General features: G+C 46.2%; 3 protein-coding genes across 3 annotated transcripts in view; 1 reads left to right on the top strand and 2 right to left on the bottom strand.

Annotated features, from left to right (window-relative positions):
* LOC115125509 (dual specificity calcium/calmodulin-dependent 3',5'-cyclic nucleotide phosphodiesterase 1B-like) overlaps positions 1-10474 on the top strand; it is a 26242-nt gene extending 15768 nt beyond the window's left edge. Inside the window, exons 7-13 of the mRNA XM_029655023.2 lie at positions 2187-2312; positions 4688-4789; positions 5082-5202; positions 6122-6203; positions 7702-7819; positions 8042-8178; positions 9418-10474. Of these exons, the coding sequence (XP_029510883.2) occupies positions 2187-2312; positions 4688-4789; positions 5082-5202; positions 6122-6203; positions 7702-7819; positions 8042-8178; positions 9418-9476 (745 nt within the window). The 3' untranslated portion in view covers positions 9477-10474. The remainder of the gene's footprint in view (positions 1-2186; positions 2313-4687; positions 4790-5081; positions 5203-6121; positions 6204-7701; positions 7820-8041; positions 8179-9417) is intronic.
* Positions 1-17500, bottom strand: part of LOC135559854 (dual specificity calcium/calmodulin-dependent 3',5'-cyclic nucleotide phosphodiesterase 1B-like) — a 189621-nt gene that overhangs the window by 50479 nt on the left and 121642 nt on the right. The gene's annotated exons all lie outside the window — the stretch shown is intronic.
* LOC135560285 (protein phosphatase 1 regulatory subunit 1A-like) overlaps positions 15398-17500 on the bottom strand; it is a 41871-nt gene continuing 39768 nt past the window's right edge. The window contains exon 8 of the mRNA XM_065002146.1: positions 15398-17500. This exon is cut by the window's right edge and continues 1200 nt beyond it. The gene's annotated coding sequence lies outside the window, so the exon portion shown is untranslated.

Here is a 17500-nt window from a genome sequence, read left to right as displayed (position 1 = left end):
GGAGGGGCGGCAGGGTAGCCTAGTGGTTAGAGTGGAGGGCGACAGGTTAGCCTAGTGGTTAGAGTGGAGGGGCGGGTAGCAGGGAGTGGAGCCTAGTGGTTAGAGTGGTTAGAGTGGAGGGGCGGCAGGGTAGCCTAGTGGTTAGAGTGGAGGGCGGCAGGGTAGCCTAGTGGTTAGAGTGGAGGCGGCCTAGTGGTTAGAGTGGAGGGGCGGCAGGGTAGCCTAGTGGTTAGAGTGGAGGGGCGGCAGGGTAGCCTAGTGGTTAGAGTGGAGGGGCGGCAGGGTAGCCTAGTGGTTAGAGTGGAGGGGCGGCAGGGTAGCCTAGTGGTTAGAGTGGAGGGGCGACAGGTTAGCCTAGTGGTTAGAGTGGAGGGCGGCAGGGTAGCCTAGTGGTTAGAGTGGAGGGGCGGCAGGGTAGCCTAGTGGTTAGAGTGGAGGGCGGCAGGGTAGCCTAGTGGTTAGAGTGGAGGGGCGGCAGGGTAGCCTAGTGGTTAGAGTGGAGGGGCGGCAGGGTAGCCTAGTGGTTAGAGTGGAGGGCGGCAGGGTAGCCTAGTGGTTAGAGTGGAGGGGCGGCAGGGTAGCCTGGTGGTTAGAGTGGAGGGGCGGCAGGGTAGCCTGGTGGTTAGAGTGGAGGGGCGGCAGGGTAGCCTAGTGGTTAGAGTGGAGGGGCGGCAGGGAGGTAGCCTGGTGGTTAGAGTGGAGGGGCGGCAGGGTAGCCTAGTGGTTAGAGTGTAGGGGCGGCAGGGTTAGCCAGGGTAGCCTAGTGGTTAGAGTGGAGGCGGCAGGGTAGCCTAGTGGTTAGAGTGGAGGGGCGGCAGGGTAGCCTAGTGGTTAGGAGGAGGGCGGCAGGGTAGCCTGGTGGTTAGAGTGGAGGGGCGGCAGGGTAGCCTGGTGGTTAGAGTGGAGGGGCGGCAGGGTAGCCTAGTGGTTAGAGTGGAGGGGGCGGCAGGGCAGCCTGTGGTTAGAGTGGAGGGGCGGCAGGGTAGCCTAGTGGTTAGAGTGGAGGGGCGGCAGGGTAGCCTAGTGGTTAGAGTGGAGGGCGGCAGGGTAGCCTAGTGGTTAGAGTGGAGGGCGGCAGGGTAGCCTAGTGGTTAGAGTGGCGGGGCGGCAGGGTAGCCTAGTGGTTAGAGCGTTGGACTAGTAACCGGAAGGCTGCAAGTTCAAATCCCTGAGCTGACAAGGTACAAATCTGTCGTTCTGCCCCCTGAACAGGCATTTAACCCACTGTTCCTAGGCCGTCATTGAAAATAAGAATTTGTTCTTAACTGACTTGCCTAGTTAAATAAAGGTAAAAAAATAAATAATCATGAACACCACTTTATTACTATACTGTTACTACACCCAGTGATGCTGCATGTCCCTAACTATTAGCCTGGCTCGTATGTGCTTAAGCCACATCCTCCCACTGTCATTGTCATGCTCAACATGTTTCTGTTAGACAGACACAGGACAAACTATCACCTGGTCCCAGGTCTGTAGGTTTAGGGTTAAAGGCATGACAACAGCAGACAGATGATTTATCCAAAGCACATACAAAGCACAATGTGCTAGGACCAGGCTAGGACAGGGCTAGGACAGACCAGGACCAGGATAAGACCAAGCTAGGACCAGGCTAGGACAAGACCAGGACAAGACCAGGACCAAGCTAAGACCAGGCTAGGACAAGACCAGGACCAAGCTAGGACCAGGCTAGGACACGATCTGGACCAGGCTAGGACAAGACCAGGACCAAGCTAGGACCAGGCTAGGACACGATCTGGACCAGGCTAGGACAAGACCAGGCTAGGACCAGACTAGGACAAGACCAGGCTGGTCAAGACCAGCCTAGGACCAGGCCATGACCAGGCTAGGACCAGGACAGGACAAGACCAGGATAAGACCAGGACCAGGCTAGGACCAGGCTAGGACAAGACCAGGACCAGGCTAGGACAGACCAGGACCAGGCTAGGACCAGGCCAGGACAAGACCAGGACCAAGCTAGGACCAGGACAGGACAAGACCAGGGCCGGGCTAGGACAGACCAGGACCATGCTAGGACCATGCCAGGGCCAAGCTAGGACCAGGACAGGACAAGACCAGGACCAGGCTAGGACAAGACCAGGACAAGACCTGGACAAGGCTAGGACCAGGATATCAAACCAGTACTTCATGAATGTTTTCCATCTGTGTGTTTTTTTGTACTGTAGGTCAGACTTTGCTATGATCTACAACGACCGGTCAGTCCAGGAGAGCCATCACATCAGTGCTGCGTTCCGTCTTCTCCAAGACGACCAGTCCAACATCTTCATGAACCTCTCCAGGGAAGAGTGGATGTAAGAATGATACAGATGTTAGATCTTAATTTGAGTCTGTTTTACTACAGCAGGAAAATAATCCTGCAGCAACAGGAAATTATAATTATTATGTGGATTATAATTAATGGAAATGTTTTAAAAGGGTTGATAAATGTTTTGTTATGGCAAATCAAGTCTGACATTTTAAAGTGGAAATTAAAAACCTTAGACATCTTTTAGACCTTGAATACACTACAACAGTGATGTCAAACTCATTCCACAGAGGGCTGAGCGTCTTGGAGTTTTAGTTTTTAAATTTCAATTAAAACCTAGAAAACCAGGTGAAGGGAGTTCCTTACTAATTAGTGACCTTAAATCATCAATTAAGTACAAGGGTGGAGCGAAAACCCGTAGACACTCCGCCCTCCAGCTTGCATTTCCTGAAGCGCAGGAACATTCTCAGCAACATAAGAGTGATCAAATTAAAATCCTACATCTGTATATTTTACATGACTAGCGTACTACCCTCTAACTTATCTAATGTACCACCTCTCACACAGTATCATTTGATGTTTTTGTATCCACCTTTTAACACAGATTTGTCAATCAATCATCTTTAAAAAATGTATAATAGCCTGTTACAGCACTGTGTTGGTCAGACGTACAGTACATGACTCAGTACATGACTCAGTACATGACTCAGTACATGACTCAGTACAGTACATGACTCAGTACATGACTCAGTACATGACTCAGTACAGTACATGACTCAGTACATGACTCAGTACATGACTCAGTACAGTACATGACTCAGTACAGTACATGACTCAGTACATGACTCAGTACAGTACATGACTCAGTACATGACTCAGTACAGTACATGACTCAGTACATGACTCAGTACAGTACATGACTCAGTTCATGCCTCAGTACAGTACATGACTCAGTACAGTACATGACTCAGTACATGACTCAGTACATGACTCAGTACAGTACATGATTCAGTACAGTACATGACTCAGTACATGACTCAGCACGGTACATGACTCAGTACATGCCTCAGCACTGTACATGCCTCAGTACATGACTCAGTACATGCCTCAGCACAGTACATGCCTCAGTACATGCCTCAGTACATGCCTCAGCACAGTACATGCCTCAGTACATGCCTCAGTACATGCCTCAGCACAGTACATGCCTCAGTACATGCCTCAGCACAGTACATGCCTCAATACATGCCTCAGCACAGTACATGCCTCAGTACATGCCTCAGCACAGTACATGACTCAGTACATGACTCAGTACAGTACATGCCTCAGTACATGCCTCAGCACAGTACATGACTCAGTACATGACTCAGTACAGTACATGCCTCAGTACATGCCTCAGCACAGTACATGCCTCAGTACATGCCTCAGCACAGTACATGACTCAGTACATGACTCAGTACAGTACATGCCTCAGTACATGCCTCAGCACAGTACATGACTCAGTACATGCCTCAGCACAGTACATGACTCAGTACATGCCTCCTTGACTTCTGAACTGCCCAGCAAAAAGGCAGGCAGACAGACAGACAGACAGACAGACAGACGGACAGACGGACAGACAGGCAGACAGACAGACAGACGGACGGAGGGACGGATGGACAGACGGATGGACGACAGGCAGACGGACGGACAGACAGACAGACAGACAGACAGACAGACAGACAGACAGACAGACAGACAGACAGACAGACAGACAGACAGACAGACAGACAGACAGACAGACAGACAGACAGACAGACAGACAGATAGATAGATAGATAGATAGATAGATAGATAGATAGATAGATAGACATACAGAGAGAAAGACCGAGAGAAAGACATCGACAGACAGAAGCAAATGGAACAACAGCTCTGCTCTGAGCAGCACAAATCCAGGTTACCATGGGAACAAGGCAGCCCATCAGGACAGTCTGAAAAGGTTACAACCCATGGGATTATCTTTAGGATTGAAATTGCAGAATGACTCTGCGTCCCAAATGACAGCCCATTCCGCTGTGCTCGCTCCTCTCCCCCTCCCGCACTGCCCCCCTCTCTGAATCCTGTGCATGTGTGTGTGTGTGTTGGTGCGCATGTGTGCATGTCTGTGTGTGTGTGTTGGTGCGTGTGGGTGCATGCGTGCGTGGGTGTGTGTGTGTGTTTGTGTGCATGTCTGTATGTGTGGTTGTGTGTGTGTGCATGTGTGTGCGTGCTTGTGTGTGTGCGTGTGTGTGTGATGGTGCGCGTGTGTGTGTGCGTGTGTGTGTGTGTGTGTGTGTGTTGCTGCGCGTGTGTGTGTGTGTGTGTGTGTGTGTGTGTGTGTGTGTGTGTGTGTGTGTGTGTGTGTGTGTGTGCGTGTGTGTGTGTGTGTGCGTGTGTGTATGACAGGGAGCTGCGAGCGCTGGTGATAGAGATGGTGTTGGCTACAGACATGTCGTCTCACCTCGTCCAGGTCAAAGCCATTAAGGGGTGTCTGCAGCAGCACGAAGGGTAGGTGCCGTTTCTCCCAGGTCACATGATCAAAGATGGAGATTATTATGACAGAACTGAGTATGCTAGAGACGAATGTAAGGAATATGATACTGTTAGACCATTGTTTTTAGATATAATGATGGATGTTATTCCTGTTTTTGTATTTTGAAGAGCACTTCATGTCAACTGAATTGAATGAGTGTGTGTAACTCGCCCAGTAACTCCAATGATTTACATGAAAGTCCAAGAGTTTGGTTCTCCTCCAAAACCCAGCAATAACTCTTCACTGTTTGTTTCCTGTGACTAACAGCATAGACAAACCCAAAGCCCTGTCCCTACTACTGCACACTGCAGACATCAGCCACCCCTCCAAGCCCTGGGGTCTGCACTCTCGCTGGACCAAAGCCCTCCATGAAGAGTTCTTCAGACAGGTAGGACCACTGGTTGAACTTTACAACTAGGGACAGGATTTTCCTGACTGGGTACTGTGATAGACCTGGGTAGTTTCATGTACTGTGATAGACCTGGGTAGTCTCATGTACTGTGACAGACCTGGGTCGTCTCGTGTACTGTGACAGTCCTGGGTCGTCTCGTGTACTGTGACAGACCTGGGTCGTCTTGTGTACTGTGACAGTCCTGGGTAGTCTCATGTACTGTGACAGTCCTGGGTCGTCTCGTGTACTGTGACAGACCTGGGTCGTCTTGTGTACTGTGACAGTCCTGGGTCGTCTCGTGTACTGTGATAGACCTGGGTAGTCTCATGTACTGTGACAGTCCTGGGTCGTCTCGTGTACTGTGACAGACCTGGGTCGTCTTGTGTACTGTGACAGTCCTGGGTCGTCTCGTGTACTGTGATAGACCTGGGTAGTCTCATGTACTGTGACAGTCCTGGGTCGTCTTGTGTACTGTGACAGTCCTGGGTCGTCTCGTGTACTGTGATAGACCTAGGTAGTCTCATGTACTGTGACAGTCCTGGGTCGTCTCGTGTACTGTGACAGACCTGGGTCGTCTTGTGTACTGTCACAGTCCTGGGTCGTCTCGTGTACTGTGACAGACCTGGGTCGTCTCGTGTACTGTGATAGACCTGGGTAGTCTCATGTACTGTGACAGTGCTGGGTCGTCTCGTGTACTGTGACAGACCTGGGTCGTCTTGTGTACTGTGACAGTCCTGGGTCGTCTTGTGTACTGTGACAGACCTGGGTCGTCTTGTGTACTGTGACAGTCCTGGGTCGTCTCGTGTACTGTGACGGTTCGGTTTCATTTTATGACTATTCTTGGATTATCTTGCTCGTTGTTGAGTGTCTTAGAAAGCCCATTGAAATGTGTTCTCTCTCTTTCTGTCTTCCTGAGGGTGACAGAGAGGCAGAACTAGGTCTTCCTTTCTCTCCACTGTGTGATCGGAACAGCACCCTAGTCGCAGAGTCGCAGATAGGTCATTGAAAATACCTTTACAATCCAGTAAATCATTCACTTACACATTCATTCATTACTGAATACGGATCCATTCACTACTGAATCCATTCATTACTGAATACGGATCCATTCATTACTGAATACTCATCCATTCATTACTGAATACGGATCCATTCATTACTGAATACTCATCCATTCATTACTGAATACTGATCCATTCACTACTGAATAACGATCCATTCACTACTGAATACTGATCCATTCACTACTGAATACTGGTCCATTCATTACTGAATACTGATCCATTCATTACTGAATACTGATCCATTCATTACTGAATACTGATCCATTCATTACTGAATACTGATCCATTCACTACTGAATACTGATCCATTCATTACTGAATACTGATCAATTCACTACTGAATACTGATCCATTCATTACTGAATACTGATCCATTCACTACTGAATACTGATCCATTCACTACTGAATACTCATCCATTCATTACTGAACACTGATCCATTCATTACTGAATACTGATCCATTCACTACTGAATACTGATCCATTCATTACTGAATACTGATCCATTCACTACTGAATACTGAACCATTCATTACTGAATACTGATCCATTCACTACTGAATACTGATCCATTCACTACTGAATAACGATCCATTCACTACTGAATACTGATCCATTCATTACTGAATACTGATCCATTCACTACTGAATAACGATCCATTCATTACTGAATACTGATCCATTCATTACTGAATACTGAACCATTCATTACTGAATAACGATCCATTCACTACTGAATAACGATCCATTCACTACTGAATACTGATCCATTCACTACTGAATACTGATCCATTCATTACTGAATACTGATCCATTCATTACTGAATACTGAACCATTCATTACTGAATACTGATCCATTCACTACTGAATACTGATCCATTCACTACTGAATAACGATCCATTCACTACTGAATACTGATCCATTCATTACTGAATACTGATCCATTCACTACTGAATAACTATCCATTCACTACTGAATAACGATCCATTCATTACTGAATACTGATCCATTCATTACTGAATACTGAACCATTCATTACTGAATACTGATCCATTCACTACTGAATACTGATCCATTCACTACTGAATAACGATCCATTCACTACTGAATACTGATCCATTCATTACTGAATACTGATCCATTCACTACTGAATAACTATCCATTCACTACTGAATACTGATCCATTCACTACTGAATACTGATCCATTCATTACTGAATACTGATCCATTCATTACTGAATACTGATCCATTCATTACTGAATACTGATCCATTCATTACTGAATACTGATCCATTCACTACTGAATACTGATCCATTCACTACTGAATACTGGTCCATTGACCAGTATTCAGGTGTGTATGTATATATATTTATGTGTTTGATATAATGTACTAAACTGTCCTCATAAGACTCTATGTCTCTTGTAGGTTTCATAGACTTCATAGTAGACCCTACGTTCTCCCTACTGACTGACATGGCTGAGAAGATAGTAATTCCCCTGGTGGAAGACAACCCAGGCCCACCAGACCCCTGCAATCGGCATAGGTGACCACATGTCCCATGTATTGGTTTTCTTTATGATATTTACTCGTGCTTGATTAAGTTTGCCTGGTGCAATGGAAGCAACAGAATAGTCCCAAAGAGCCCATTCTGCACAATTCAGGTCGGCTCAATCAAACAGTGAAAAATTATTCGGAGAAGATAAAAAACCCAAAAAGAAACATCGGGACCCAGGTCTGCTGACGACCAGCTGTTGTCTTTTTGCAGTAATCTGTGGAAGGAGAGTTCCAGAGGACTACAGTGGAGCCTGGCTCACTTCACCTCAGAACTGGTCACCTTCAGATCCACCTGGACACGACACACAGAAGACAACAAGTTCAAATGGAAGGAGAGCGGCTCTAATGGTAATGTGACAGACTTCTACTAACACCTTCTTATACCTCAGGGGTGGGCATTCTTACCTTGTTATACCTCAGGGGTGGGCATTCTTACCTTGTTATACCTCAGGGGTGGGCATTCTTACCTTGTTATACATCAGGGGTGGGCATTCTTACCTTGTTATACCTCAGGGGTGGGCAACCTCACCTTATACCTCAGGGGTGGGCAACCATACCTTGTTATACCTCAGGGGTGGGCAACCTTGTTTTACCTCAGGGGTGGGCAACCTTGTTTTACCTCAGGGGTGGGCAACCTCACCTTGTTATACCTCAGGGGTGGGCAACCTCACCTTGTTATACCTCAGGGGTGGGCAACCTTACCTTGTTTTACCTCAGGGGTGGACAACCTCACCTTTTTATACCTCAGGGGTGGGCAACCTTGTTATACCTCAGGGGTGGGCAACCTCACCTTGTTTTACCTCAGGGGTGGGCATCCTTAACTTGTTATACCTCAGGGGTGGGCAACCTTACCTTGTTTTACCTCAGGGGTGGACAACCTTTTTATACCTCAGGGGTGGGCAACCTTACCTTGTTTTACCTCAGGGGTGGGCATCCTTAACTTGTTATACCTCAGGGGTGGGCAACCTTACATTGTTTTACCTCAGGGGTGGGCATCCTTAACTTGTTATACCTCAGGGGTGGGCAACCTCACCTTGTTTTACCTCAGGGGTGGGCATCCTTAACTTGTTATACCTCAGGGGTGGGCAACCTCACCTTGTTTTACCTCAGGGGTGGGCATCCTTAACTTGTTATACCTTAGGGGTGGACAACCTCACCTTTTTATACCTCAGTGGTGGGCATCCTCACCTTTTTATACCTCAGTGGTGGGCATCCTCACCTTATACCTCAGGGGTGGGCAACCTCACCTTGTTATACCTCAGGGGTGGACAACCTCACCTTGTTATACCTCGGGGGTGGGCATTACCTATGTAACCTATATAAATATTCCATGTGTAAGTCCGAAATAGCACCCTATCACCTATGTAGTGCAATATCTTTGATCAGGGCCTTATGTGCCCTGGTCAAAAGTAGTGCACTACATATGGAAATGGGGTCCAATTTGGGATGCGGGCAGTATTTCTCTTTCACCTCCATAAAGCCCCGAGGAGAGGTAGTAGAGAAATTTAAAAGATGTAGGCATGGTTCTTCTTCCAGTCCTCTGTAGTTCAATCATATTTGTATATTCCATTGCTTTCCCCTTCTCAGGAATCTTGGATCAGAACGTGACGAAGGAGCCGCCGACTGGGGGAGAGGAACTGTTCTAACGTTGTAATGGTGCTCAACAGCAGAGAGGCCCTCTCTCGTGTAGCACGATGCCAAAGGAAACCATATGGAAACCATAGTCATTTAATGAGGGTTGAAACAAACATGCGGGTCATGTTACTTGCTAATTACCAACTATGTTTTCACCCAAAAACACATTGTTTAACCAGTTAGGAAAAACATTGATGAAGAAACTGAACAAAGAACATATAGTGCCTTGCGAAAGTATTCGGTCCCCTTGAAATTTGCGACCTTTTGCCACATTTCAGGCTTCAAACAAAGATATAAAACTTTATTTTTTTGTGAAGAATCAACAACAAGTGGGACACAATCATGAAGTGGAACGACATTTATTGGATATTTCAAACTTTTTTAACAAATCAAAAACTGAAAAATTGGGCGTGCCAAATTATTCAGCCCCCTTAAGTTAATACTTTGTAGCGCCACCTTTTGCTGCGATTACAGCTGTAAGTCGCTTGGGGTATGTCTCTATCAGTTTTGCACATCGAGAGACTGACATTTTTTCCCATTCCTCCTTGCAAAACAGCTCGAGCTCAGTGAGGTTGGATGGAGAGCATTTGTGAACAGCAGTTTTCAGTTCTTTCCACAGATTCTCGATTGGATTCAGGTCTGGACTTTGACTTGGCCATTCTAACACCTGGATATGTTTATTTTTGAACCATTCTATTGTAGATTTTGCTACATGTTTTGGATCATTGTCTTGTTGGAAGACAAATCTCCGTCCCAGTCTCAGGCCTTTTGCAGACTCCATCAGGTTTTCTTCCAGAATGGTCCTTTATTTGTCTCCATCCATCTTCCCATCAATTTTAACCATCTTCCCTGTCCCTGCTGAAGAAAAGCAGGCCCAAACCATGATGCTGCCACCACCATGTTTGACAGTGGGGATGTGTGTTCAGGGTGATGCGCTGTGTTGCTTTTACGCTACTGAACTTCTGGAGAGAGTTTGCTGCAATGAAAGTAAAGGGGCTGAATAATTTTGCACGCCCAATTTTTCAGTTTTTGATTTGTTAAAAAAGTTTGAAATATCCAATAAATGTCGTTCCACTTCATGATTGTGTCCCACTTGTTGTTGATTCTTCACAAAAAAATACAGTTTTAAATCTTTATGTTTGAAGCCTGAAATGTGGCAAAAGGTGGCAAAGTTCAAGGGGGCCGAATACTTTCGCAAGGCACTGTATGTGTAACATGGGTATCAGGGGTAACAGGGGTAACAGGGGTAACATGGGTAGCAGGGGTAACAGGGGTAGCAGGGGTAACAGGGGTAACAGGGGTATCAGGGGTAACATGGGTAACAGGGGTAACAGGGCTAACATGGGTAGCAGGGGTAACATCGTAACATGGGGTAACAGGGGTAGCAGGGGTAACATCGTAACATGGGTAGCAGGGGTAACAGGGGTACCAGGGGTAGCAGGGGTAACATCGTAACATGGGTAGCAGGGGTAACAGGGGTAACAGGGGTAGCAGGGCTAACATCGTAACATGGGTAGCAGGGGTAACAGGGGTAACAGGGGTAGCAGGGCTAACATGGGTAACAGGGGTAACAGGGGTAGCAGGGGTAACATGGGGTAACAGGGGTAGCAGGGGTAACATCATAACATGGGGTAACATGGATAACAGGGGTAGCAGGGGTAACATGGGTAGCAGGGGTAACATCATAACATGGGGTAACAGGGGTAGCATGGGTAACAGGGGTAGCAGGGGTAACAGGGGTAGCAGGGGTAACATGGGTAGCAGGGGTAACAGGGGGAGCAGGGTAACATGGGTAAGATGGGTAACATGGGTAAGATGGGTAACATGGGTAGCAGGGGTAACATGGGTAGCAGGGGTAACATGGGTAGCAGGGGTAACATGGGTAGCAGGGGTAACATGGGTAACATGGGCAGCAGGGGTACCAGGGTAACATGGGTAACAGGGGTAACATGGGTAGCATGGGTAACAGAGGTAACATGGGTAACATGGGTAACAGGGGTAACAGGGGTAACATGGGAATCATGGGTAACATGGCTAACATGGCTAACATGGGTAGCAGAGCTAACATGGGTAACATGGGTAACAGGGGTAACATGGGTAACATGGGTAACAGGGTAACAGGGGTAACATGGGTAACAGGGGTAACAGGGGTAACAGGGTAACATGGGTAACAGGGGTAACATGGGTAACAGGGTAACAGGGGTAACATGGGTAACATGGCTAACATGGGTAACAGGGTAACATGGGTAACAGGGGTAACATGGGTAACATGCGTAACAGGGTAACAGAGCTAACATGGGTAACAGGGGTAACATGGGTAACATGGGTAACATGGGTAACAGGGTAACAGGGGTAACATGGGTAACAGGGGTAACATGGGTAACATGGGTAACAGGGTAACAGGGGTAACATGGGTAACAGGGGTAACAGGGGTAACATGGGTAACAGGGGTAACAGGGGTAACAGGGGTAACAGATAACATGGGTAACAGGGGTAACATGGGTAACATGGGTAACAGGGTAACAGGGGTAACAGGGTAACATGGGTAACAGGGTAACAGGGGTAACATGGGTAACAGGGTAACATGGGTAACAGGGTAACATGGGTAACAGGGGTAACAGGGGTAACATGTATGTTAAATGTAATATGGTCAATGTTAGAGGGTAGTAACATTCTGGAGATATGTAGAGACTGTTGTTGTTGATGTAAAGTACAGAAGTACAAGATAAAGAGTTTCTACTGTTAATATTCTACCGTTCCACTGAGGAGATTTGGATGAACCATTTAATATTCACATGAAATGTCAAAACAAAAAAGGGGTTTTCATCTTATTCTTCATCTGTTGTCCAAAGAATTTGAAGTGTGAACTATACTGAATAATAGTAGCCATTGTCCCGGATCTTTAGCCAACTCCTCTGACTATCAGCCCAGGACTAACATACTGTGCCAGATTTGTATCGTGAATGTTGTGATCCTGAGGCCGTCCTGATATGGACCCTGTACATCAAAGGCATGACAGACAGTTCTAGTCAGAGGTGTTGGTTGAATCACTGCAGATCTGGGACCAGGCTACGATATCAGGCCAGTCCTTCAGCAGAGTCCAGTTCACTGGTCCTACAGTAAAGAGGGGGGAAAACTGTGGGGAGGAAGACTAAACCGGGCTACAGTGCTATTATGAAATACTTTGGTGAAAACCCGGTCACGTTTTGAAATATTTAGGTAGTTTTTTTGGCTCATAGCTCTACGTCTAGTGAATAATTGATAAGCTGAATGGTCTATTTTAGGGTTGTAATACAAGTCAACCTGACTCCACACTATAGGTCCGTGATGCAACACTAATGTCACAGCTATATTGGTTGGGTCCAAAAATGGCACCCTATTCCCTGCACAGTGCACTACTTTTGACCAGAGCCCTATAGACCCCAGAGCCCTATGTAGTGCACTACTTTTGACCAGAGCCCTATAGACCCCAGAGCCCTATGTAGTGCACTACATTTGACCAGAGCCCTATAGACCCCAAAGCCCTATGTAGTGCACTACTTTTGACCAGAGCCCTATAGACCCCAAGGCCCTATGTAGTGCACTACTTTTGACCAGAGCCCTATAGACCCCAGAGCCCTATGTAGTGCACTACTTTTGACCAGAGCCCTATGGACCCCAGAGCCCTATGTAGTGCACTACATTTGACTAGAGCCCTATAGACCCCAGAAACCTATTTAGTGCACTACTTTTGACCAGAGCCCTATAGACCCCAGAGCCCTATGTAGTGCACTACTTTTGACCAGAGCCCTATGGACCCCAGAGCCCTATGTAGTGCACTACTTTTGACCAGAGCCCTATAGACCCCAGAGCCCTATGTAGTGCACTACATTTGACCAGAGCCCTATAGACCCCAGAGCCCTATGTAGTGCACTACATTTGACCAGAGCCCTATAGACCCCAAAGCCCTATGGACCCCAAAGCCCTATAGACACCAGAGCCCTGTAGACACCAGAGCCCTATGGACCCCAGAGCCCTATGTAGTGCACTACATTTCACCAGAGCCCTATAGACCCCAAAGCCCTATGGACCCCAAAGCCCTATAGACCCCAGAGCCCTATAGACCCCAGAGCCCTATGGACCCCAGAGCCCTATAGACCCCAAAGCCCTATGGACCCCAGAGCCCTATGTAGTGCACTACATTTGACCAGAGCCCTATAGACCCGAGAGCCCTATGTAGTGCACTACTTTGACCAGAGCCCTATAGACCCCAGAGCCCTATGTAGTGCACTACTTTTGACCAGAGCCCTATAGACCCCAGAGCCCTATGTAGTGCACTACATTTGACCAGAGCCCTATAGACCCCAAAGCCCTATGTAGTGCACTACTTTTGACCAGAGCCCTATAGACCCCAAGGCCCTATGTAGTGCACTACTTTTGACCAGAGCCCTATAGACCCCAGAGCCCTATGTAGTGCACTACTTTTGACCAGAGCCCTATGGACCCCAGAGCCCTATGTAGTGCACTACTTTTGACCAGAGCCCTATAGACCCCAGAGCCCTATGTAGTGCACTACATTTGACCAGAGCCCTATAGACCCCAGAGCCCTATGTAGTGCACTACATTTGACCAGAGCCCTATAGACCCCAAAGCCCTATGGACCCCAAAGCCCTATAGACACCAGAGCCCTGTAGACACCAGAGCCCTATGGACCCCAGAGCCCTATGTAGTGCACTACATTTCACCAGAGCCCTATAGACCCCAAAGCCCTATGGACCCCAAAGCCCTATAGACCCCAGAGCCCTATAGACCCCAGAGCCCTATGGACCCCAGAGCCCTATGGACCCCAGAGCCCTATAGACCCCAAAGCCCTATGGACCCCAGAGCCCTATGTAGTGCACTACATTTGACCAGAGCCCTATAGACCCGAGAGCCCTATGTAGTGCACTACTTTGACCAGAGCCCTATAGACCCCAGAGCCCTTGTAGTGCACTACATTTGACCAGAGCCCTATAGACCCCAAAGCCCTATGGACCCCAGACCCCTATGGACCCCAGAGCCCTATAGACCCCAGAGCCCTATGGACACCAGAGCCCTATATACACCAGAGCCCTGTAGACACCAGAGCCCTATGGACCCCAGAGCCCTATGTAGTGCACTACATTTCACCAGAGCCCTATAGACCCCAAAGCCCTATGAACCCCAGAGCCCTATGGACCCCAGAGCCCTATGGACCCCAGAGCCCTATGGACCCCAGAGCCCTATGGACCCCAGAGCCCTATGTAGTGCACTACATTTGACCAGAGCCTCATGGGTCCTGGTCAAAATTAGTATACTTTGAAGGGAACAGGATTCCAGTTGGGACCCACACCTTCTTAGCCTGCTATTGGTGGTTCTTACTGTATTAAGGCCTGCTATTGGTGGTTCTTACTGTATTAAGGCCTGCTATTGGTGGTTCTTATTGTATTAAGGCCTGCTATTGGTGGTTCTTACTGTATTAAGGTCTGCTATTGGTGGTTCTTACTGTATTAAGGTCTGCTATTGGTGGTTCTTACTGTATTAAGCCCTGCTATTGGTGGTTCTTACTGTATTAAGGCCTGCTATTGGTGGTTCTTACTCTATTAAGGCCTGCTATTGGTGGTTCTTACTGTATTAAGGTCTGCTATTGGTGGTTCTTGCTGTATTAAGGCCTACTATTGGTGGAGCAATAAGAGCAATTTTTACAGTTAATTAGGATGTTGTTGTTTTTTAAAGTAAAACAGACACTTCTTTAACATCGACACTTTATTGTATCATATAACTAATTGTAGGGCTCTATTTAATCTGCATCGCTGAACAGATTGCAGATGTCAATCACGCTGTAACGTTGAATCTCCGAGATATAGATTGAATAGAGCCATTAGATTACACTCTGTAATCATTATCAATTCAAACAAATAAAGTTTAGCCAAAATGCTGATATAGATTTGTTTTATATACCAACATTTATAAGTGAGAAAATAAAATAAATACAGTATAATGTATGTGTCCATCAAAAATTGTTAAACAATGTGTTCATTTAAGTGTTCAGTGCTAAATAATTGGAAAACCAATCTCTCTATAGACATGACATTACTGTAGACATTTTTAATTTGCACGTGATTCATTTGCTGTGTACTATACATATATAACATGGAATAAAGATCCAGTCTATAATCAAAAGGACATGATGACACTGAGCAGTAGCTGTCAACAGCTCAATACAGGTGTAGAATCTTAATTTAAGCCAGTTTGATAAATGTGAATTATGATAAATATAATTAATTGTCCATTTTTGGGGGGTAGGGTTTGATACAATCAAGTCTACAGGAACAATCAAGTCTAAAATCTCAAAGTTTTACATGTCCTGCAATGCAGGAAAGATCTCCTGCAACAGGGTGATCAAATTAAAATTCTACATCTGTAGTTTAAAATGTCACTAAATCATGGGCCTAATGCCACATCAGAGTATGGGATCAATCCTGTAGAAAATAAATATAATTACCAAAGATAAAATAATTTACGTGCGTTTCTGGATGTTGTTATTGTACATACATTAAAAGTACTGAACAAAAAAAACAGTGTATGTACTGGGTTTAGCACAGTACTAAGGGAGTGTGCAGTAAAAGTCGTGCCATGCATGAGTAGTATGTCAGTAGTCAATGTTGTTTTAGTTTAGAAGGTCAAAGTACAGCCAGAGTCCTTCTGTCCAATGGAAGGTCCCTTATCTGTCATTTTAGACTTCAGAGATTCACATGGACAGAGACTGATCTCAGTTCCAAATGGTATCAGAGATGATTCCCTGTACACATCCCAAATGGCACCCTATTTCCTATATAGTGCACTACTTTTTACTAGTGCCCTATGGGCCCTGGTCAAAAGTAGTGCACTACATAGGGAATAGGGTGTCATTTGTGAGGCGGCTTCTGACTGCTCAGTGACACATAAAAATAAGCATCCTGTTATGTTGTTGTTGTTTAGGATCTCTGTTAGCCAACCACGACTACTGCTTGTTTTTCAAGAGTCCAGGACAGAATGTCTAAAACATTAAAGCAATCTTATAAATATCTTAGTTATATTAATTAACAATTAATAAACCAATTAACAATTACAACAATAACAATGAACAATATTTTGATTCATGAGTTTTACGCAGGAGGCATATTAGACATGGGAGTGGTAGGCTGCTACAGTTTGTGTGTACAAAAAAAACAACACTTTGCATGAAATATGGCCAAATACGTATATCCTGTCCCGGTTTGGAACTTCATGTTAGAGAATGTTGTACTCATTCCAGGGTTTGCCAAGAGAAGCTGGTTGAGAGAATGCCAAGAGAAGCTGGTTGAGAGAATGCCAAGAGAAGCTGGTTGAGAGAATGCCAAGAGAAGCTGGTTGAGAGAATGCCAAGAGAGTGCAAAGCTGTCAAGGCAAAGGGTGGCTTCTTTGAAGAATCTTAAATAATAAATATATTTAGATTTTCTTTAACACTTTTTTTGGTTACTACATGATTCCATATGTGTTATTTCATAGTTTTGATGTCTTCACTATTATTCTACAGTCTAGAAAATAGTAACATTTAAGAAAAACCCTGGAATGAGTCGGTGTGTCTACTTTTGACCGGTACTGTAGGATTTTTGGACCTAATGTAAGTAGCCACATTGCCGTTTCCACCTGCATGGTATAAGGCCCGGGCCAGACGGATACCCTGATAACTCCATATCTACAGAAAGGGTTCTATTCCATCCGTAGCGATGAATATCCGCTTTATAGCACCATTGTAAGGACAGACGCTGGGAGACGAGAAGCAAGTACAGGAAGTGAACATTTAATCAACAACGGACATGAAACAGAACACAGACAACGTCTGGAAGGGAAAAATAATGACATTAATAATGCTGACATGGGGAACAAACTAAGGAACCGACAGATGCAGAGGGGCAATCAACAAAGTGATGGAGTCCAAGTGAGTCCAATGAGCGCTGATGCGCGGAATGATGGTGACAGGTGTGCGTAATGATGGGGAGCCTGGCGCCGTCGA

This window comes from Oncorhynchus nerka, linkage group LG15 (assembly GCF_034236695.1).
Source record: "Oncorhynchus nerka isolate Pitt River linkage group LG15, Oner_Uvic_2.0, whole genome shotgun sequence".
Classification (NCBI taxonomy): Eukaryota; Metazoa; Chordata; class Actinopteri; order Salmoniformes; family Salmonidae; genus Oncorhynchus; species Oncorhynchus nerka.
Note: the sequence above shows the minus strand (reverse complement) of the source record. Positions and strands in the feature narration are given on the sequence as shown.